The 24,339-nt window shown below is 45.6% G+C and overlaps 1 protein-coding gene across 1 annotated transcript in view; it reads right to left on the bottom strand.

Moving 5' to 3' along the window:
* MAP2K6 (mitogen-activated protein kinase kinase 6) overlaps window positions 1–24,339 on the bottom strand; it is a 126,872-nt gene that overhangs the window by 15,367 nt on the left and 87,166 nt on the right. The window contains exons 6-10 of the mRNA XM_063961137.1: window positions 14,835–14,951; window positions 10,547–10,598; window positions 9,514–9,641; window positions 9,290–9,367; window positions 4,839–4,978 (exon numbers count right to left, since the gene is read on the bottom strand). Coding sequence (XP_063817207.1) covers window positions 4,839–4,978; window positions 9,290–9,367; window positions 9,514–9,641; window positions 10,547–10,598; window positions 14,835–14,951 — 515 coding nt within the window. The remainder of the gene's footprint in view (window positions 1–4,838; window positions 4,979–9,289; window positions 9,368–9,513; window positions 9,642–10,546; window positions 10,599–14,834; window positions 14,952–24,339) is intronic.

Raw genomic sequence — 24,339 nt, 5'->3', positions numbered from 1 at the left:
CAGTATCCGTGTCGACATCCGCGTCTGCCATCTGAGGTAGCGGGCGTTTTAGAGCCCCCGATGGCCTTTGAGACGCCTGGACAGGCACGAGCTGAGAAGCCAGCTGTCCCCCATTTGGCATGTCGTCAAATTTTTTGTGTAAGGAGTCGACCCGTGCACGCAATTCCTTCCATAAGTCCATCCACTCAGGTGTCTGCCCCGCAGGGGGTGACATCCCTTCTATAGGCATCTGCTCCGCCTCCACATCATTATCCTCATCAAACATGTCGACACAGCCGTACCGACACACCGCACACACACAGGGAATGCTCTAACAGAGGACAGGACCCACAAAGCCCTTTGGGGAGACAGAGTGAGAGTATGCCAGCACACACCAGAGCGCTATATAATGCAGGGACTAACTGAATTATGTCCCCTATAGCTGCTGTTATATATACTGCGCCTAAATTTAGTGCCCCCCCTCTCTTTTTTACCCTTTTCTGTAGTGTAGACTGCAGGGGAGAGCCAGGGAGCTTCCTTCCAGCGGAGCTGTGAGGGAGAAATGGCGCCAGTGTGCTGAAGGAGATAGCTCCGCCCCTTTTCCGCGGACTATTCTCCCGCTTTTTTATGGATTCTGGCAGGGGTAATTATCACATATATAGCCTCTGGGGCTATATATTGTGGTATTTTTGCCAGCCAAGGGTTTTTTATTGCTGCTCAGGGCGCCCCCCCCTAGGCGCCCTGCACCCTCAGTGACCGGAGTGTGAAGTGTGTATCAGGAGCAATGGCGCACAGCTGCAGTGCTGTGCGCTACCTTGGTGAAGACTGAAGTCTTCTGCCGCCGATTTTCCGGACCTCTTCTTGCTTCTGGCTCTGTAAGGGGGACGGCGGCGCGGCTCCGGGACCGAACACCAAGGCCAGTTCCATGCGGTCGATCCCTCTGGAGCTAATGGTGTCCAGTAGCCTAAGAAGCCCAAGCTAGCTGCAAGCAGGTAGGTTCGCTTCTTCTCCCCTTAGTCCCTCGCTGCAGTGAGCCTGTTGCCAGCAGGTCTCACTGTAAAATAAAAAACCTAATTATATACTTTCTTTTTAGAAGCTCAGGAGAGCCCCTAGTGTGCATCCAACCTCGGCCGGGCACAAAATCTAACTGAGGCTTGGAGGAGGGTCATAGTGGGAGGAGCCAGTGCACACCAGGTGACCTAAAAGCTTTCTTTAGTTGTGCCCAGTCTCCTGCGGAGCAGCTATTCCCCATGGTCCTTTCGGAGTTCCCAGCATCCACTAGGACGTCAGAGAAATTGGCATTTCACCACTATTATTTGAATATAAAAATCAAGCTCTTCAAGGCAATTAGGGCTGTGAAGCTGGGTATTTCCATCTCCAAGGCTTGGACCGCCCACCAGGGAACAGAGGGGAAACCCCCAGTGGGCCCCACTCCCTGCGGTCCCACCTCCTCCTCTAGGGATCAGGGTCCAGACTGTGCATTACACATACAGATGTGTCCACATACATCTTTGCTATATCCCGCCATGTATGGCACAGTTTTGCATGCCATAGACTCAGAGTTTTAGCCATGCCTTGCGATTTTTCTTGATTTGATTCTTTAATATGTTACTTTATACATATTCTATTATGGCGAACAAAAATTTTAAAATTCATCCACTCGCTACTCGTGAAAAACAGCTTAGCCGTGTTTTGCATGTTGTGCCAAATTTGTAAAAAAGCAAAGATGTAAGTAGACACATCTGTACATTACTATATATTACATATACTGTATGTTAACTTATACAGTGCTTTGCTGTTATTAATCTGGTACATTATCATGCATGGACTAGCAATATTTACAACACATATTTATTAAGGGGCCCAGACCATGCATTCTCTAATGCAGGCATGTCCAAACTGCCGCCCTCCAGTTGCTGAGAAACTACACATCCCAGCATGCCCTGACACAGCTTTAGCATTCTCTGACAGCAAAACTGTGTCAGGGCATGCTGGAATATGTAGTTTCACAACAGCTGGAGGGACGCAGTTTGGACATGCCAGCTCTACTGGTTCTCCAGGCAGCTGGCCACGCCCTCTCTGAATAGCCACACCCCTAAACATGGGCCTCAACCACTTCATGCCCCAGTCTGACACTGGGTATCACTTAAATGTATTGCTAAAGATAATCAGCATGGCAAGCCACTAGACTACAACAAAGTACTACCTGTGCAACCATCTAGAGCAGGGGTGTCAAACTCAAATTCATCGGGGGCCGCATCAGCAGTTTGGTCCCCATCAAAGGGCCGGTTGTATCTGTAGGTCTATGTGTCCACTCTTTATTATCATAAATTAATGTCACTGCATTCAATTATTACTGTTTTTTGTAATAATGTAAGTAATAACTAGCTCTGAAAGGGGGAGACGCAGAGAGAGAGCGCGAGGGGGGAGACGCAGAGGGGGGAGAGACGGAGAGAGGAGCAGAGAGAGGGGGAGACAGAGAGGGGAAATGGATAGTGAGGAGATAGGGATAGAGAGGGGGGAGAGACGGAGAGAGAAAGGGGGGAGACAGACAGAGAGCGAGAAAGGAGGAGAGACGGAGAGTGGGGGGAGACAGAGAGGAAGGAGATGCATAGAGGGGGATACATGGAGAGAGAGGGGGGGCAGAGGAGCGAGAGAGAGGAGGAGCAGCACTTTCCACTTGTACAACAATAGTATTGCATTTTCCTGCCTGGCATCAGTAGTGCTTACAATCAGGGGCTGTCACTGTGCATGGAGATGGCTGCCAGTGACTCTATGCATCCCTCCCATGAACTTTTGGCGCTGGTGACAATCAGGACCGGGGTGTAACAGCCAGGTGTCCGTGTGAACAGCAATAGAGAGAGGGACTTGGAATAGTTAAACAAGTCGGGCACATGCAGCATTTGAGTCTATGGTGGAGGAGCTGAAAGCAGAGCATCTCCTTCTCCCCCTCCGGCCGGGAGTCGGGACCCGAGTCACTGACTGTGCAGTGACTGTCTTAATGCACAGGGCTCCGGGGCACTGGTGGTGGGCAGACAGGCGCAGCGTTGGTGGCGGCATTAAATGAGTCAGTGAGACTCATTGTAATGCCGGAAGCTCGGGGACCTGAACCAGCCCCCACCGCGGGAACAGTCAGCCCCCCTGTCACCGCTGATTGTAACAGCTCAGAGCTAAAGCAGCATCACCACCCGGAGCTGGCCGCGGGATCACGGAGTACCCAGCCCCGATCCCCGGCTGCGGAACACTGGCAGCTCTCAGACCCCAACACCCTCCTCCAGCCGCAGGTTATCCACTGTCCGAAGCACAACTCACCAAATCGAGGAGAGCTGCGCCATCAAGTCCGCACTGGCAAGGCTCCACCTCCTATTTTTAAAGTTTGCAGCCGGGCCACAGAGCCATCAATCAATCTGGCAGGCTAGGGATTGGCTGCAGCGAAGCGCGTCCCACCCATGTTTGAAATGTGAGTCCGCGGGCCATCAGACGAGGTCTGGCGGGCCGGATTTGGCCCGCGGGCCTTGTGTTTGACACCCCTGATCTAGAGAAAAGCAGTGTGGCAATACAATAACATTAACAGCTGGATTAGAATAGGATGTCACAGATGCATAACATCCACTTGAGAGGCAGTATACAATACAATTTATCTGAAATGTGGAGAAACTTGATTTGCCTTGCAACAATGGAGGAGCGCAGGAAAATCAGAGTTGTAATGACTACAGTTACTGGCAAATATGTTTGGCGCCACAACAAACCTCATTAAATTAGCTGCTAAATATACAACTTAAAAAAATAATAATAAAAGCAATGCATTTCTATGGTCACAGAATCCTCACATTCACCATTTACAGTATTGCATCTTTTAAATGTGAAATTAATTTGGCAAAGAGTATGTTTTGTTTGCACCTATTTACTTGTACAAAGTGCTTCCAAAACAAATGGAAAAAAAACACAAGATCTCCATGCAACTGACTAAACGCATCCATGACAGAGACCAGGATCAGCAGCTGGATAGCAGCAAGGGTCAGTGTCAGACATCCGTTACAGCATAGCCTTGTCTTTTCTCGCTGGTTGCCATCCTTTAGTCTGGAGGTTTCCTGTGATTGCTTCCGCCCAAGTGATCTTGGGGAAACTTTCCAGACAGACAATAGCAAGACCGGTTGCATCAGACACAACCAGTAAAATGTGAGCTGTTACAAGGCTTATGGGATTCCTGAAACCTTAGGGGAAATCTACGCCAGAATTACTTTTCTGGTCATACCAAGTTGTAAACAAATTGCTCATATCTGCAGCATTAATAATTATATGTGTTTCTCTACTATGTGCTTGCAGTATTAATACTAAGCTGTAAAGACTGTAGAGTATAAACTTACCAACGACTAAAGTGGCTAAAAGGTCTAAAGTTAACATGCCACAAAGAAAAGTTCATTGGGGCTCATTCAATTTTGCCCTGTGCCCCCTTACTAGGCATCTATAGCAGTGGGCATCTACTGGAGCTATTCAGTTGTTACTCTGATCAGATGCTCATTAGCAGTTAAGGCACTCAACAGTTCTGGGGTTTAGATGCGCAAAGCGGCAAAAACCATCTAAAGCGCTTGAATCTGCATCCAAAGTCCGGCTTTCGGCGCCCAAACTACAGACTTCTTTCTCGCACCTCCTGAGGCTAGGAGAAAAACACTGACTGCTGGTGGCTAATGGGTGTCTATGATAGAAATAATTGAACAGCTTCGATAGACGCCCATTCCTTCAAACAGCCAACAAGTGGCTTGCGCCAAAATTGAATCAGCCCCTTAGAATGAAATGTGGCCAGTTGTTGAGCACCTACTAGTATATAGATAGCTAAAAATATGTTTGAGGTCACTTACCACTTTGAGGTAAAATCAACAAAATCAGCAGAAAACTTATCCGCGGGCAACTGTGGAGAGGGCTCTTCCACTACTTGTTTCAGTTGCTGGAAAGGGGTACCCCATGAGTCGTATGGAAAGCGCAGAATGGCAAGCTCAATCTAAGGGCATAAGGGATTGAAGGAGTCCATCAGTTGGTTATCACTGGTCCACACAACAACAGGCAGAATAAATGCACTAAGGAGAATTTTGGCACAATCACAGCAATAAAAGAAGGTCTGTCACATTTCCTACTTTGTCAAATCTATACTTGAACATAAACCGAGTGGAAAAAGTGAGAAATACAGAAAACAATCACAACGTATGACTGAAAATCTTTTTCTAACAAAAATGGAAAAGCGCATGAATCTACTGCCACCATGTGGTGTGAAGCTGTAAATGTGTCCTCTTAATTGTTGAAGGGATACTCGCTTCTTAAACAATGCAGAGATATATATATATATATATATATATATATATATATATATATATATATATATACACACACACACATTATATATATATATATATATATATATATATATATATTACTAATGAAGATCTCATTAGTGCAAAAACACATCTGCTAAAGAAAGCTCAACAGGCGTCATGCTCCGGTAGCAAACTATGCGTACATCTATCGTAAGAAGCATGCATGAAAATAAATGCATAAACTCACCCATATGCTGAGCTGTACTCACATTGAGATGTTACTATATCAGTGTGTGCGCATGGTTTGCTGCAAGTTATCATCATCATCAGCGTGCACTTGCATCTGCCCTATTCCATAGCCTCCAACATTTTACACATAAAATTACACATTAGGAAAGGGGGCGTGGCTACAGGTAAAGGGCTTTTCCTATAATACTTTCAATGGAAGTTTGGAGAGCCGAAAATCGGTACAGACCATTAAAAAAAAGGTACTGTACCTGCTAAAAAGGTACATTTGGAGGATATGCTATTCTAGTTGCAGAAGGTCCCCAAACAGGCAAAGGTTTCGCTTACTCCCAGATCTGCATAGCCAACATTTGTGTGAACACACTCACTAAACTTTGAGATTGCCCCATTACAACCCAGCTCTTCTTCGGCCAGAAGTGAAGATGTGACTGAAATACATAGGACTCTGCATTATCCATATTTGTATGCCCAAGAAATAGGTGTACATTCATTGAACTCTGCACCAGCCGCTACATAGCGCTGTGCTTTCCAGTGATTGATAAAGAGAAGGTAACGGGGGTGATCTGCCCTGATGTGTAGCCTGAGGCCTCATTCAGATGGGTATTTTAATTTTCTAGTACCAACAAGCTCTATGTACATTCACTTCCTTTCCCCCCTGCACCTTCGCACTCGTTCTAAGCTTACAGCACCATTATTAGTAATGCTACAACGTGTAAAGCAAGAAATACGCCACTGGTTATAGCAATATTAGAGGCAATGTTATCTAGTGTCAGAAGCATTTGAAAAACACACGTGTAAAAAAACAAAAAAAACTTTTCAAAATAACAGTGGGTATGATCCCTCATGGTAAAACATTAAGGACAGATGCACACTTGGTGAAAAAAATAAGAAGTCTTATAAAAACAGCTCACCAACTTAGATTAATAGCCAAGGAACATTGTAACAACCATCAGTAACATCTCCAAAGATATAATTAACTCTTAAGGTGGGTACACACTAATAGATATATCTGCAGATCAATTGATCTGCAGATATATCTATGAACGGATCGAGCAGTGTGTTCAGCATACACACTGCCCGATCCGTCGAGGACTGACACCGCCGGCTGCCGCAGCATGTGTACGGGCGGTCGGCCGACCGCCCGTACACACACAGCGATGAGCCAATATATCGGTAGATATATTGGCCCGTCGGCTGTGCTGCGGGGCCGACGCGATACGTCTGTGAACGACGGAGTTCACAGACGTATCGGCCGTACACACTGGCCGAATGTCCCGCGATATATCGGCCGTTCAAGAGAACGGCCGATATATCGACCAGTGTGTACGGGCCTTTAGGGGTATATTTACTAAAGTAAGGGTTTATAGTGGATATGTTGCTCATAACAAATAAGATTGTACTTATTTATCTAGTACCTAAATCACAGTAAATACAGTTGCAAGAAAAAGTAGGTGAACCCTTTGGAATTTCCTGGATTTGTGCATAAATTGGTCATAAAATGTGTTCTGATCTTCATCTAAGTCATAACAATAGACAAACACAGTCTGCTGAAACTAATACCACACAAACAATTATATGTTCTCATGTTTTTATTGAACACACCATATAAACATTCACAGTGCAGGGTGGACAAAGTATGTGAACCCTTGAATTTAATAGCTGATTGACCCTCATTTGGCAGCAATAACCTCAACCAAACGATTACTATAGTTGCAAATCAGACCTGCACAACGGTCAGGGGGAATTTTGGACCATTTCTCTTTACAAAACTTTTTCAGTTCAGCAATATTCTTGGGTTTTCTGGTGTGAATCGCTGTCTTGAGGTCATGCCACAGCATCTCAATCGGGTTGAGGTCAGGACTCTGACTGGGCCACTCCAGAAGGCGAATTTTCTTCTGTTGAAGTCATTCTGTTGTTGATCTACTTCTGTGCTTTGGGTCATTGTCCTGTTGCATCACCCAACTTCTGCTGAGCTTCAATTGGTGGACAGATGGCCTTAAGTTCTCCTACAAAATGTCTTGGGAATTCATTTTTCCGTCGATGATAGCAATCTGTCCAGTCCCTGAGGCAGCAAAGCAGCCCCAAACCAAGATGCCCCCTCCACCATACTTCACAGTTGGGATAAGGTTTTGATGTTGCTGTGCCGTGCCTTTTTTTCTCCACACATAGTGTTGTGTGTTCCTTCCAAACAACTCAACTTTGGTTTCATCTGCTAACAGAATATTTTGCCAGTAGTGCTGTGGAACATTCAGGTGCTCTTTTGCAAACTTCAAACGTGCAGCAATGTTTGTTTTGGACAGCAGTGGCTTCCTCCGTGGTATCATCTCATGAACTCCATTCTTGTTTGGTGTATGGTAGATTCGTCAGAGATGTTAGCATGTGCCAGAGATTTCTGTAAGTCTTTAGCTGACACTAGGATTCTTCTTCACCTCATTGAGCATTCTGCGCTGTGCTCTTGCAGTCATCTTTACAGGACGCCCACTCCTAGGGACAGTAGCAACAGTGCTGAACGTTCTCCATTTATAGACAATTTGTCTTACCATGGACTGATGAACATCAAGGATTTTAGAGATACTTTTGTAACCCTTTCCAGCTTTATGCAAGTCATCAATTCTTAATCGTAGGTCTTGAGAACTCTTTTCTGTGAGGCATGGTTCACATCAGGCAATGCTTCTGGAGAACTGCAAACTCAAAACTGGTGTGTGTTTTTTATAGGGCAAGGCAGCTTTAACCAACACCTCCAATCTCGTCTCATTGATTGGACTCCAGGTTGGCTGACTCCTGACTCAAATTAGCTCTTGGAGAAGTCATTAGCCTAGGAGTTCACATACTTTGTCCACTCTGCACTGTGAATGTTTACATGGTGTGTTCAATAAAAACATGAGAACATATAATTATTTGTGTGGTATTAGTTTCAGCAGACTGTTTGTCTATTGTTGTGACTTAGATGAAGATCAGAACACACTTTATGACCACTTTATGCACAAATCCAGGAAATTCCAAAGGGTCCACATACTTGTTGTTGCAACTGTATGTCCATTATTTAGATACATGTTCATTAAACGTTTCCATAAGGCTATATGCATCTGGGGCCACCCAAACTCTTTATTTTGTTTTTTTACACAAACTTAACTAGACAGACTGGATGAGAAGAAGGTAGAAGCTACCAGATGATAGAACTGTAACTCAGGAGTTTTGCACTGCGCATGCTGCATAGCCAAGAGCACTCTATGTAGTATATATTGAGGATGTGGGTTCGAGTGCACCCTAGTGATGACAAGCGGCAAACCAAGTGTACAAATAGGGAAGGGCAGACCGTACACAACTCTGCACCAGGCACTTCATGAAGGAACTAATTTCATGGTGCACATAAAGGGTTATTAACCACTTAACTGACGATTTATTTCGCCAAAAACCGCTCCGAAATTGGCGGGGCTTTTTATGAGTGAATTAGGTGAAGAACACGATTTTTTAAATAATATTTTTCCAAACATCGATCGGGAACATCGTGGCTTTCATTTTGAAAAGCCGGGACATCCTCCAGGTATACGGGGGTGGGGGGGTCTGGAGGTGGCTTGGGAGGGATAATTTACACTCCCCACGGCTGCCATCGTCTGCAGCCGCTGGAGGGGGGAAATCCTTCCGTGCTGACTGATCAGCAGTGATCGGCAGCACGGCAATAAGTAGGGAAGAGTGCAGGGAGGCATAGGGATCTTCCCTATCATAGGCACGATTTATGAGAAAAACATATGCACCATAGTAATTCCAAGGCTCCAAATGTCAGATTTCACACTGTATCCTTTTTGATTCAGTTCCGGGTTTATTCTCTCAGGCTGCAGGGAAAAAAACAAAACAAACATCAGGGTATCAAACTCATGTTGCACATTGCAAAGTAGCTAAACTGTAGTGATCAGCAAGCTGATTTCCAAAGGAAATTAGTATAAGAACAATACGGACAAATGCAGCACTGCACACTCACAGCCATGTATGGTTTGCAACCGGCATCCATTGTTTTGGCTACAGAGTCAACTAAATATCCGCTGATTCCAAAATCGCACATCTTCACCTGGCCCTGCTTGTTGATGAGAACATTGGAGGGTTTCACGTCTAGGAATTAAGAGAACAGACACAAAAAGGGTGAAACAGAGCGACTAGAAACTAGATCTTTGGATAAAAAAGGCACTGACATTTATACAGCAAGAATTCAAATGTTTAAGAGAAACGACTGCTCAGACAGATTACAGCTGAAAACACTTTGTAAAGAACAACCCAGCATAATCCATTGTACAGATGTGACAGCATATAGCCTTGCTGTGTTGCATATGTAACATAGCAGGCGAAATGCAGCATCACAGGCTGCGTGCGTACACATACTCCCGCTAGCCATTAACTTCTATGGGAGAGCCGGTGGCTGCAGGGGACTGCGGTATACCATGATGTGTACACATTGCGGTTTTGCTGCTGGTGGTCATTCCGAGATGTTCGCTGTGCAGCAATGAGGCAAAAAACCTTCACTTCTGCGCATGCGGCGCACTACTACAACGAACTATGTAGTTTTACACAGGGTCTAGCGATGCATTTCAGTCGCACTGGCTGCCGCAGAGTGACTGACAGGAAGAGGGCGTTTCTGGGTATCAACTGACCGTTTTCAGGGAGTGTTTGGAAAAAACGCAGGCGTGCCAGGAAAAACGCAGGCGTGGCTGGGCAGGTTTGTGGCGTCAAATCAGGAACCGAATGGTCTGAAGTGATCGCAAGCGCTGAGTAGGTTTGAAGCTACTCTGAAACTGCACAAAATTATTTTGTAGCCGCTTTGCAATCCCTTCGTTCGCACTTCTGCTAAGCTAAAATACACTCCCAGTGGGCGGCGGCATAGCGTTTGCATGGCTGCTAAAAACTGCTAGCGAGCGATCAACTCGGAATGACCCCCCGCTATCCGCTGCACGAACATATGCGGTTACATCTGTAAGCAGCCAGATACAGCACGCATAGGCAGAAATGACCATAGAACTTACCTCTATGGATGACCGAGAGTTTACTATGTAGATGTTCTAACGCTCTAACAATCTGGAAGGAAGAGCAGAAAACAAACCTCAGACACTGCATTATACCTCATCTAAAAAGGTTATGTTATTGAGCCATGGCTGGAGGTTACGGATGTGCCAGAAACTGAAGGAACGCAGCACAGGTTTACACAAAAGCATCATCGTGTGCACCAAGCATCTACAGAAATCCTCGCCCCTATACTTTCTTAGTTGCTTAAGCATGAAATATCTTCAACCACCCTGTAAGTTTAACTACTGAATATATTATTCAGGGTTGGGGGGAAATAAAAACTGGTGTTTTTTTTGTTGTTTTTTTTAAAGGTGTTTTTTGGGTTTAAACCAGTTTTTTGCATTAATGTTTTAATGGAAAAAAATAATAATCCTGCTTACAGGTTGAGTATCCCATATCCAAATATTCCAAAATACGGAATATTCCGAAATACGGACTTTTTTGAGCGAGAGTGAGATTGTGAAACCTTTGTTTTTTGATGGCTCAATGTACACAAACTTTGTTTAATACACAAAGTTATAAAAAATATTGTATTAAATGACCTTCAGGCTGTGTATATAAGGTGTATATGAAACATAAATGAATTGTGTCAATGTAGACACACTTTCTTTAATGCACAAAGTTATAAAAAAATATTGGCTAAAATTACCTTCAGGCTGTGTGTATAAGGAGTATATGTAACATAAATGCATTCTGTGCTTAGATTTAGGCCCCATCACCATGATATCTCATTATGGTATGCAATTATTCCAAAATACGGAAAAATCCCATATCCAAAATACCTCTGGTCCCAAGCATTTTGGATAAGGGAGACTCAACCTGTATTATATTAATACTGTGAAACATTGCTATGTAATAGAAACCTTGATTAGCCATGTTTTAATGCTTTCAAACAATCCAAAGTTATTAGGCTTTGATTGGTTTTATTGAAATATGTAAAATAAATCCTATTTTTTACTGCTTATTATTCCTATTACATCTGAATATATGTAGATAGACTTAAGGTGCATACACACGGAGCGATATAACTGAGCGATTTTGACTATATAGTCAAAATCGCTCAGAAAGTTAGTGCAGATCGCTCCGTGTGTATACAGGCAGCGATAGCGATGCGCGTCCCCGCTAGGTCGCTATCGCTGGGAAAAATAGTCAGTGCAGGCAAGTCAATTTTGGCTATGTCGCTGGGAAAGTTAGTTAAAATCGCTAGAGGCCAGCGATTTTTCCCAGCGATAGCGATGTTGCCGGCGGCGGTGGTGCGGGCGGCGGCGGGTTGCGGTGGCGGTGTGGGCGGCGGCGGGTTGTGGCGGCGGCGGGTTGCGGTGGCGGTGTGGGCGGCGGCGGGTTGAGGCGGTGGTGCGGGCGGCGGCGGTGCGGGCGGCGGAAATTTACCTTTATCTTGCAGAGTTTGGCAGCGGAGCGGTACCAGTTTCAAAAATGGCGCCTCAGCGTCATTTTTGAAATTCAAGATGGCCGCCGCGAGCCAATCACGGCTCGCCGCGTCATCGCCCGCCCCCTCCCGCTGACTTATATAAGTCAGCGCGAGGCAGCGGCTTTCAGTCCGACGGCGGAGGAGGAGCGGAGAAGAGCTCCTGAAGACTGTAAACGCCGTGGAAGTCCTGGATGGGCGGCGGCTATGCAAAAGAGCTTAGCAGCCGCCGCCCACCAGGTGAAGACGCCGGAGCAAGACCCCAGAAGCCCTGGGGAGGTGGCGCCCCCCCAGGTGAAGACGCCGGAAGCCCTGGGAAGGCGGCGGCCATGCAAAAGAGCTTAAAGGCCGCCGCCTCCCAGGTGAAGACCCAGTTTAATAAAGGATTTTTTAAAGAACGTGTCGTGGTTTTTTTCCAATATTTTCTTTACAGGTGGAGTACAGGTGCCAGTGGGCCCTTTATGTCCGGGCATGCTGGAACTTGTGGTTCTCCAAGTGCCAGCATGCTGGGGCAGGCTTGCTGGGACCTGTAGGCCACCTGTAAAGAACAATATTACTATTGAAAGGCTATCAGCCTCCCATCCACCGCCCACGGATGGGGGGGGGACAGCCTCGGGCTTCACCCCTGGCCCTTGGGTGGCTGGAGGGGGGGACCCCTTGATTTAAGGGGTCCTCACTCCTCCAGTGTACCCCGGCCAGGGGTGACTAGTTGGGGGGGTAATGGCACGGCCGCAGGGACCAATATAAAAGTGTCCCCCGGCTGTGGCATTATCTCCCTGGCTAGTGGAGCCCGGTGCTGGTTTTAAAAGTACGGGGGACCCCTATGTCTTTTGTCCCCCGTATTTTTTAAACCAGGACCGGACGCAGAGCCCGGTGCTGGTTGTCTAAATATGGGGGAACCCTACTCATTTTTCCCTCTGTATTTTAACAACCAGGACTGGCTCAAAGAGCCCGAGGCTGGTTTTACATAGGAGGGGGGACCCCACGCAAATTATTTTTTTAACTTTTAGCTATTTAAATACCAGCCACCCTGTAAAATCGTCCTATATATGACACTCATCCCCTTATTTAAATGAGATAGTCAAAATCTCCCATAGCCAAAATCTCCCATAGCCAAAATCTCTTGCATAGTTAGACAAAATCTCTGGTAAAGTTAGTCAAAATCTCCTACTGCCAGTTCAAGGGAAAAGTTAGTCAAAATCTCTCATAGCCAAAATCTCTCCGTGTGTATGCACCTTTACAGTAACATATTAAAACATAAAAGTACACTCAGATAGATGAAATTGAAAATAAAAACAAGTTAATGTTAAGCAATAGTCCTAATTACAATATGTCGATTTAAGTGATTGGACATGGACACCCGTGGTTTGGAATGGGTCCACTAGTTGTAATGCATGGTCACATTAACTCTTGAATAATATTGAGAAGTATAGAGATGTGCTTGACAACTCTGTGATCCCTACATTGTGGCAGTTCTACGGAAACTACAAAAGTTTTTAACAGGGTAAAAATGCCACCTGTCTTGTTTCCAGGGTGACACTGGACTGATTTACAGAAAACTCTGTAACCCGGATGGACTGGCCAGCTCAGAGCCAAGATCTTAACCCCATTAAGGACTGCTGGGATGAATTGGAGCCATGGGTGTTTTCTAGACTAAGTCGACCTTCTTCAGTGTCACTGTTGGTCACTTTACTTAAGGCGGAATAGGAAAACATACCGCCTGCTGTTATCCCGGAGCTTGTGGACAATTTGCCAAGAACGGCGTCTGCAGTAATCGCTACACATGGTGGACCTACAAAATACTGACGTCAATAAAAACTCGATCTATTTGCTGTCAGTGTCCAATCTCTTTTGTCTACATAGGGGTGTATTCAATTGCTGTCGGATCCGCTCCGACGGAGAGGATCCGACAGTTCACTATTCAATTAGTGGCCAAATCCAACTGGTTTGTCCGTTACCGATAATGCCAATCCGACTTTTCTTTTAAAGTCGGATTGGAATTGTCGGAAACAAGGCTAAAACCTGTCGGAATTGGCCGCTAAATCCGATAAAACATGTGGATCCGCACCTAATCCGCCGATTCACACGTTTTCTGACAAGCCGGAATTGCCTACCTCCCGGAAAAACGTCAGACCCATTGAACAGGTCAAATCACAAGACAGCAGTTCTGACTAAAATTGAATACACCACATAGTGTATTACTTATAAATAAACGAATATGAATACAGAATCCAAAAGCACTTTTCAGACACACACACAAATAAAAGGAGTTAAGCAATAGCACTAGACATGCCACTGGCATTAAACATTTTCAATAAAAACAGTTTTTGTAGTGTAATATACTTTTCTTTATTATTTTTTATTTTTTTAAGATGGCACAGTGCCATGCCTGTAGTAATGGGTGGTATTCATGTGACCGCCGGTCAGCTGACCGACAGTCACATGACCTCCTCCACCGGCCCGACGGGTTACTATCCCGATGGTCGGCATGCCGACCAACAGGGACTATTTCCACTCGTGGGTGTCCACGACACCCATAGAGTGGGAATAGAACCCGTGGCGACCGCAGGTCGCCACCGAGCCCACAGCGTGGCGAGCGCAGCCACCGAGCCCGCAGCGGGGCTTGCTGCACTCGCCCCTCCCCGCCGGGATCCCGACGTCGGTATGCTGCCGGGATCCCGGCGTCGGTAAGCTGACCGGCGGTCTCCTGACCGCCGGTCAGCAGTACTACACCCGTAGTAACAGCATTAAAAAAAAATAAAAATAGTGTTTTATTTAAAAAATAACAAAAAAACAAAAAAAACTGTGTTCTTACAACTTACAGAAACTGCTATTTTGCCAAGTATGTCTTCTGGGATTGTTAATCCTTTGTCTATCACGTGCTTGTAGAATTTGTCCAACGATGTATCCATAAGCTCCATGCAAATCCAAACATCGCCCTGCAAAAGAGGAACATTAAATAACGGATGTATTGGCCAATGGAAAACAGAACAAAATTGTTATATAAATACACAGACTGATAAATCATGTAAAGTGTTGATCTTTACCAAAAATAATAGAAACCTGTTATGATTTCTGTTATCCAAGTAAATGGTTAAAAAGCTATTTTTTAACTGTATAAATTAGGTAACAGAACATAAATAAGAATCTGTGCAAAGAGGATTTTTGGTCACTTACCATTGAATATCTTTCTCTGAAGCAGGCTGGGCAACACTGGACCATGAAGATTGCAGGCTGAGGATGGAGATTGGCACCTAAGAAAAACTAACTTTAAATCTAAGCTCCCCCCCCCCCCCCCGCAACCCCATAATGCCAGTACTTGTTTAAAAGAGTCCGGTAAGGAGTAGCAGTAACCCAGTCAAACGGTTAGAACCAACCAACAAACCAGTAGGAAAAAAAGACAGTCAAGAACCCAAACCTAGAACGACTGAGCGTGAGGAAGCCACAGCTTGCTTCAGAGAAAAGGATTCCACGGGAAGAGACCAAAAATCTTCTTTTCTCTGTCAGCAAGGCTTGTGGGACACTGGACCTGGGGGGGGGGGACGCTCAGGCTGCCTGATTAGAGAACTGTGGGGCCAAACTGGGTGTCAAATTCAGAGAACTGTAGGGCCAAACTGGGTGTCAAATAAAGCAAACATATGAAAAAAATGCCCTTACTCCAAGGAACCTAAAAGTAAACTGGCATTATGGGGTTGCGGGGAAAAGAGCTTAGATTTAAAGTTACAGTTTTGTTAGGTGCCAAACTCCATCCCCAGCGTGCAATATCATGGTTCAGGGTCCCACAAGCCTTGCTGACAGAGAAATATAATTTTAGTAACATAAGTTGCCCATAGATTAAGACTTTGGTTGGCTTCTACATCCGACAATCGTGCAGCATTCTGAACCATTGAAATTCAGATGGATTGACCAATATTGAATTTTATTTAGGAGGCTGGAATTCCAGGTTAGTCTCTTGCCCATGGGCACAAATGTGGTGTCTACTGCAGACAAGCGCAATTTATTTGTATTAAATCACTACATCCAGATTTATTTTGGCCCACGTCGTTAGTTAATAAAACATTGACATAAAAAAATGGATGGCACTGGTTTAAATCAAGTGGACTGTAACCTGTGTATCTGACCCTTAATCAAAGCTTGACCAAAAAAAACGCAGATGCCAGTTTACTTAAAAATGGGGACAAGGTACACAACTTCTGGATGCCTTCATTCCCTTGGGTACCTTGCCCCAAGTGAAGGAGTACATTTGTCCTTCTCCTCCATGTACTTCTGTGTCACGCTATGCTTGGAGAAGGCTTGGAGCTTGAAGTTGCAGACAGTTCTGTAATTTGCTTTCTGAGCAGACATTTGATACATGTTGCTTGGCATTCTGGAGGATTATTAGTTCCCCTATAATAAAGGTGATAGGGCTATACTGTGAAGAGAATAAGGATGAGGAGGCAGACAACTGGATGGAAAAGGGGATAGAGTAAACATGATAATGCCAAGGAAGTGATTGTTTTGAGAAGTGAGAGGGAACTTAGATAAAAGACAAGGTGGTGGTAGAGGATGAAGATTCATGTACAGTTAGAACGGGACAGAGAATGGTTATGATGTGGCGTGAATGTAGTTTTTCATCTGTAAGAAGTGTAATCCGCATGTAAAAGAGATGGGGGTAATGTGTCATATATAAGTATCTGTCATATATAAGTGAGTACCATAAAAAATAAAACAATTAAAAATTAAAAAGGGGGTAATCAGAATGGCTATGAAACCCCCATTGCTAATCTAGATTACTCTGCAGATCATTTGTATTATTTATTTTTCTACTTTGAGATCCCTACACATAAACCACACTCTGACTTTGTTGTCTCTCTGATCTCCTCAAATGGACTAATTTACCGTTTGTGAAGCTAGTCACTCGTTGAATCTCAACCCGACTGAGCTCTGTACTGTTGCGAACTAGTTACCCTTTCTCACTCATCATCATGTATCTTTTTCATTCTTTCTGTATCTCATGCTCCTCAAAAGGCCAACTATGCAAAAAAGTCATAAATCCATGAAGCAGTGAAACGGGTGGAGTAGAGAGCCAGTGGAGAACTTGCCGATGGCAACCAATCAGCTACTACGCATAAGTTTCTAAAATGCACTTGATAAAGATTTCTTCAATTGTGATTGGTTGCCAAGGAAAACTTCTCAACTATTAACTGCTTCACAAATAGACCACTAAATCACAGACTCTCTCAGCCCCCTCCCCTGTGTTTGCGGAAGCATCTGCAAATACCCTATATCCAATTCCATCACAGCCAGATCTGCCTTCAGTGATCACTGCTCACATTATAAACATGTTCACCCTCTCAATTGTCATTTTTCTACTCACTTACAATCATGCATTACACAATACAATTCCTAAAGCGAAATGTGATCCACCCTCTACTAACCTACTTCTTAACCACATGGTTTATACCTACACTGCTACATTTCAACTGACACTCTGCTTAATACAGTAAATCATTTAGTTCCCTGAAAACCTTTCTAAACCTTACTGCCAAAGTTAAAGCAGATATCCCCTTACTAATTCTCCTACACTTATCTGTTACTTTTAACACAGTTTATCAAATCCATCTATAACACCCAATCTCTGAGACCTTTGTCAGAGGAGGCATTATCAGAACTAGGTTTTACCTTCTCATGAAAATCACTTTAGCGTCTACTTAAAAAGCAATTCATCATATTCACTTAGCACCCAATAATCAGTGCCGTTTCCCAATTCTTAAGTAATATATCCCCAAAATACGCACCCCATAAATAGAAGCTAAAAGTGTCTGACTGCAGTATCTTTAATTAGGATTATTGTAATTGCAGACTGGAAGTATATTGTGGCGAGGGAAAACAAAAGTTTCCGCATAATCACAACTCCAATTTTAAATTCTGATAAAATTTCTGCACATGTATTTGTTACTATGTAGCTTTTTACAGATAAACACTTACCTCAAGTCTAGCAGTCCTTTCACAATTAATCGCTCACTTTAAAAAACTCATCATTTTCAACTAAGAACCTTCTGCACCTGCCCTTATCTTACTAATATTTGTTTCATAATTTGTCACCTTTATTATTCCAACCTTTTACTTGTTGGCCTACTAATTTATAAAGGAGCTTCACCCCAATCCATTTTCAAAGCAGATGCAAGATTGATCTTCTAGTTTGATTGGATCACTGATGGATTACCACCAGGCATACCACTGGCTGGCTCTTACTGCCAGGATATTATTACGCTATTTGGCTTCAACAACGCGACACATACCAATCTGCAAACTCTTCTCACTTATCTCATAGGCCCAGATTTATCAAACCTTGGAGAGTGATAACTCGCACTGTGATAAAGTACCAACCAACCAGCTCCTAACTGCCATGTTACAGGATTTGTTTGAAAAAATAAGATTTTACTCACCGGTAAATCTATTTCTCGTAGTCCGTAGTGGATGCTGGGAACTCCGTAAGGACCATGGGGAATAGACGGGCTCCGCAGGAGACTGGGCACTCTAAAAGAAAGATTAGGTACTATCTGGTGTGCACTGGCTCCTCCCTCTATGCCCCTCCTCCAGACCTCAGTTAGGATACTGTGCCCGGAAGAGCTGACACAATAAGGAAGGATTTTGAATCCCGGGTAAGACTCATACCAGCCACACCAATCACACCGTATAACTCGTGATACTATACCCAGTTAACAGTATGAAATATAACTGAGCCTCTCAACAGATGGCTCAACAATAACCCTTTAGTTAGGCAATAACTATATACAAGTATTGCAGACAATCCGCACTTGGGATGGGCGCCCAGCATCCACTACGGACTACGAGAAATAGATTTACCGGTGAGTAAAATCTTATTTTCTCTGACGTCCTAGTGGATGCTGGGAACTCCGTAAGGACCATGGGGATTATACCAAAGCTCCCAAACGGGCGGGAGAGTGCGGATGACTCTGCAGCACCGAATGAGAGAACTCAAGGTCCTCCTCAGCCAGGGTATCAAATTTGTAGAATTTAGCAAACGTGTTTGCCCCTGACCAAGTTGCAGCTCGGCAAAGTTGTAAAGCCGAGACCCCTCGGGCAGCCGCCCAAGAGGAGCCCACTTTCCTCGTGGAATGGGCTGTTACTGATTTAGGATGCGGCAATCCAGCCGCAGAATGCTCCAGCTGAATTGTGCTACAAATTCAGCGAGCAATAGTCTGCTTAGAAGCAGGAGCACCTATTTTGTTGGGTGCCTACAGGATAAAAAACGAGTCAGTTTTCCTGACTCCAGCCGTCCTGGAAATATAAAATTTTAAAGGCCCTGACTACGTCCAGTAACTTGGAATCTTCCAAGTCCCTAGTAGCCGCAGGCACTACAATAGGTTGGTTCAAGTGAAAAGCTGATACCACCTTAGGGAGAAACTGGGGACGAGTCCTCAATTCTGCCCTATCCATATGGAAAATCAGATAAGGGCTTTTACATGACAAAGCCGCCAATTCTGACACACGCCTGGCCGAAGCCAAGGCCAATAACATGACCACTTTCCACGTGAGATATTTCAAATCCACAGTTTTAAGTGGCTCAAACCAATGTGAATTTAAGAAACTCAACACCACGTTGAGATCCCAAGGTGCCACAGAACGCACAAAAAAGGGGCTGAATATGTAGCACTCCCTTTACAAATGTCTGAACTCCAGGCAGTGAAGCCAGTTCTTTCTGGAAGAAAATCGACAGAGCCGAAATCTGGACCTTAATGGAACCCAAATTTAGGCCCATAGTCACTCCTGACTGTAGGAAGTGCAGAAAACAACCCAGCTGAAATTCCTCTGTTGGGGCCTTCCTGGCCTCACACCACGCAACATATTTTCGCCAAATACGGTGATAATGGTTTGCGGTTACTTCTTTCCTGGCTTTTATCAGCGTAGGAATGACTTCCTCCGGAATGCCCTTTTGCTTTAGGATCCGGAATTCAACCGCCATGCCGTCCAACGCAGCCGCGGTAAGTCTTGGAACAGACAGGGCCCCTGCTGTAGCAGATCATGTCTGAGCGGTAGAGGCCATGGGTCCTCTGATATTATTTCTTGAAGTTCTGGGTACCAAGCTCTTCTTGGCCCCTCCGGAACCACGAGTATCGTTCTTACTCCTCGTTTTCTTATTATTCTCAGTACCTTTGGTATGAGAGGCAGAGGAGGGAATACATAAACCGACTGGTACACCCACGGTGTCACTAGACCGTCCACAGCTATTGCCTGAGGGTCCCTTGACCTGGCGCAATATCTAGTTTTTTGTTTAGGCGGGACGCCATCATGTCCACCTGTGGCCTTTCCCAACGGTTTACCAACAGTTGGAAGACTTCTGGATGAAGTCCCCACTCTCCCGGGTGTCGGTCGTGTCTGCTGAGGAAGTCTGCTTCCCAGTTGTCCACTCTCGGAATGAACACTGCTGACAGTGCTAAGACGTGATTTTCTGCCCATCGGAGAATCCTTGTGGCTTCTGCCATTGCCATCCTGCTTCTTGTGCCGCCCTGTCGGTTTACATGGGCGACTGCCGTGATGTTGTCTGATTGGATCAGTACCGGCTGGTTTTGAAGCAGAGGCCTTGCCAGACTTAGGGCATTGTAAATGGCCCTCAGTTCCAGAATATTTATGTGTAGGGACGACTCCTGACTTGACCAAAGTCCTTGGAAATTTCTTCCCTGTGTGACTGCCCCCCAGCCTCGAAGGCTGGCATCCGTGGTTACCAGGACCCAGTCCTGTATGCCGAATCTGCGGCCCTCTTGAAGATGAGCACTCTGCAGCCACCACAGTAGAGATACCCTGGTCCTTGGAGACAGGGTTATCAGCCGATGCATCTGAAGATGCGATTCCGACCACTTGTCCAAGAGGTCCCACTGAAAAGGTTCTTGCATGGAACCTGCCGAATGTAATTTTGCTTCGTAAGAAGCTACCATTTTTCCCAGGACTCGTGTGCAGTGATGCACCGATACCTGTTTTGGTTTCAGGAGGTCTCTGACTAGAGATGACAGCTCCTTGGCTTTCTCCTGCGGGAGAAACACTTTTTTCTGTTCTGTGTCCAGAACCATCCCCAAGAACAGCAGGCGTGTGGTAGGAACCAGCTGTGACTTTGGAATGTATAGAATCCATCCGTGCTGTTGTAGCACTTCCCGAGATAGTGCTACTCCGACCAACAACTGCTCCATGGACCTCGCCTTTATAAGGAGATCGTCCAAGTACGGGATAATTAAAAACTCCCTTTTTTCGAAGGAGTATCATCATTTCTGCCATTACCTTGGTAAAGACCCTCGGTGCCGTGGACAGTCCAAACGGCAGTGTTTGGAATTGGTAATGGCAATCCTGTACCACAAATCTGAGGTACTCCTGGTGAGGATGGTAAATGGGGACATGTAGGTAAGCATCCTTGATGTCCAGGGATACCATGTAATCCCCCTCCTCCAGGCTTACAATAACCGCCCTGAGCGATTCCATCTTGAACTTGAATTTTTTTATGTATGTGTTCAAGGACTTCAAATTTAAAATGGGTCTCACCGAACCGTCCGGTTTCGGTACCACAAACAGTGTGGAATAGTAACCCCATCCTTGTTGAAGTAGGGGCACCTTGACTATCACCTGCTGGGAATACAGCTTGTGAATTGCCTCTAGCACAGCCTCCCTGCCTGAGGGAGTTGTCGGCAAGGCAGATTTGAGGAAACGGCTGGGGGGAGACGCCTCGAATTCCAGCTTGTACCCCTGAGATACTACTTGAAGGATCCAGGGATCCACCTGTGAGCTAGCCCACTGATCGCTGAAATTTTTGAGGCGGCCCCCCACCGTACCTGGCTACGCCTGTGGAGCCCCCGCGTCATGCGGTGGACTCAGAGGAAGCGGGGGAAGAATTTTGATTCTGGGAACTGGCTGACTGGTGCAGCTTTTTCCCTCGTCTCTATGCAGAAAGGAAGCGCCTTTGACCCGCTTGCTTTTCTGAAGCCGAAAGGACTGTACCTGATAATACAGTGCTTTCTTAGGCTGTGAGGAAACCTGAGGTAAAAAATTTTCTTCCCAGCTGTTGCTGTGGATACGAGGTCCCAGAGACCATCCCCAAACAATTCCTCACCCTTATAAGGCTTTATGTGCCTTTTAAAGTCAGCATCACCTGTCCAGTGTCGGGTCTCTAATACCCTCCTGACAGAATGGACATTGCATTAATTCTGGATGCCAGCCGGCAAAATATCCCTCTGTGCATCCCTCATATATAAGACGACGTCTTATGTTCGCAAAATAGTATCCCTGTTTGACAGGGTTACAGACCACGCTGCAGCAGCACTATCTGCAGGTCTCAGTCTAGTACCTGAGTGTGTAAATACAGACTTCAGGATAGCCTCCTGCTTTTTATCAGCAGGTACCTTCAAAGTGGCCGTATCCTAAGACGGCAGTGCCACCTTTTTTGACAAACGTGTGAGCGCCTTATCCACCCTAGGGGATATCTCCCAGCGTAACTTATCCTCTGGCGGGAAAAGGTACGCCATCAGTAACTCTTTAGAAATTATCAGTTTCTTATCAGGGGCACCCACGCTTTTTCACACTTCATTCACTCATTAGATGGGGGAACAAAACACTGCCTGCTTTTTCTCCCCAAACATAAAACCCTTTTTTAGTGGTACTTGGGTTAATGTCAGAAATGTGTTACACATTTTTTATTGCCGGGATCATGTAACGGATGTTCCTAGTGGATTGTGTATATGTCTCAACCTCGTCGACACTGGAGTCAGACTCCGTGTCGACATCTGTGTCTGCCATCTGAGGGAGCGGGCGTTTTTGAGCCCCCGATGGCCTTTGAGACGCCTGGGCAGGCGCGGGCTGAGAAGCCGGCTGTCCCATAGCTGTTACGTCATCCAGCCTTTAATGTAAGGAGTTGACACTGTCGGTTAATACCTTCCACCTATCCATCCACTCTGGTGTCGGCCCACAGGGGGCGACATCGCATTTATCGGCATCTGCTCCGCCTCCACATAAGCCTCCTCATCAAACATGTCGACACAGCCGTACCGACACACCGCACACACACAGGGAATGCTCTGACTGAGGACAGGACCCCACACAGCCCTTTGGGGAGACAGAGAGAGAGTATGCCAGCACACACCAGAGCGCTATATAATGTAGGGATAAACACTATCACTGAGTGAATTTTCCCCAATAGCTGCTTGTATAAACAATATTGCGCCTAAATTTAGTGCCCCCCCTCTCTTTTTAACCCTTTGAGCCTGAAAACTACAGGGGAGAGCCTGGGGAGCTGTCTTCCAGCTACACTGTGAAGAGAAAATGGCGCCAGTGTGCAGAGGGAGATAGCTCCGCCCCTTTTTCGCTGACTTTTCTCCCGCTTTTTTATGGATTCTGGCAGGGGTAATTATCACATATATAGCCTCTGGGGCTATATATTGTGATTATTTTGCCAGCCAAGGTGTTTTTATTGCTGCTCAGGGTGCCCCCCCCCAGCGCCCTGCACCCTCAGTGACCGGAGTGTGTAGTGTGTATGAGGAGCAATGGCGCACAGCTGCAGTGCTGTGCACTACCTTGGTGAAGACTGAAGTCTTCTGCCGCCGATTTTCCGGACCATCTTCATGCTTCTGGCTCTGTAAGGGGGACGGCGGCGCGGCTCCGGGAACGAACACCAAGGACGGGTCCTGCGGTCGATCCCTCTGGAGCTAATGGTGTCCAGTAGCCTAAGAAGCCCAGGCTAGCTGCAAGCAGGTAGGTTCGCTTCTTCTCCCCTTAGTCCCTCGTTGCAGTGAGCCTGTTGCCAGCAGGTCTCACTGTAAAATAAAAATAAAAACCTAACATATACTTTCTTTCTAGGAGCTCAGGAGAGCCCCTAGTGTGCATCCAGCTCAGCCGGGCACAGAAATCTAACTGAGGTCTGGAGGAGGGGCATAGAGGGAGGAGCCAGTGCACACCAGATAGTACCTAATCTTTCTTTTAGAGTGCCCAGTCTCCTGCGGAGCCCGTCTATTCCCCATGGTCCTTACGGAGTTCCCAGCATCCACTAGGACGTCAGAGAAATTACAGTTAGGAGCTGATTGGTTGGCATTTTATCACCATGCAATTTATCACTCTCCAAGGCTTGATAAATCTGGGCACCAGTGCCTTACACCTTTCTCCATCCCTTATTACAAACTCCCATTCTCCCTTCAAATCTAGGGCCAGATTTATCAAGCCTTGGAGAGTGATAACTCGTACTGCGATAAAGTACCAACCAACCAGCTCCTAACGGTCATGTTACAGGCTGTGTTTGAAAAATGACAGTAAGGAGCTGACTGGTTGGTACTTTATCACCGTGCAATTTAT

Source organism: Pseudophryne corroboree, chromosome 3 (genome assembly GCF_028390025.1).
Source record: "Pseudophryne corroboree isolate aPseCor3 chromosome 3, aPseCor3.hap2, whole genome shotgun sequence".
In the NCBI taxonomy this organism is placed as follows: domain Eukaryota; kingdom Metazoa; phylum Chordata; class Amphibia; order Anura; family Myobatrachidae; genus Pseudophryne; species Pseudophryne corroboree.
Note: the sequence above shows the minus strand (reverse complement) of the source record. Positions and strands in the feature narration are given on the sequence as shown.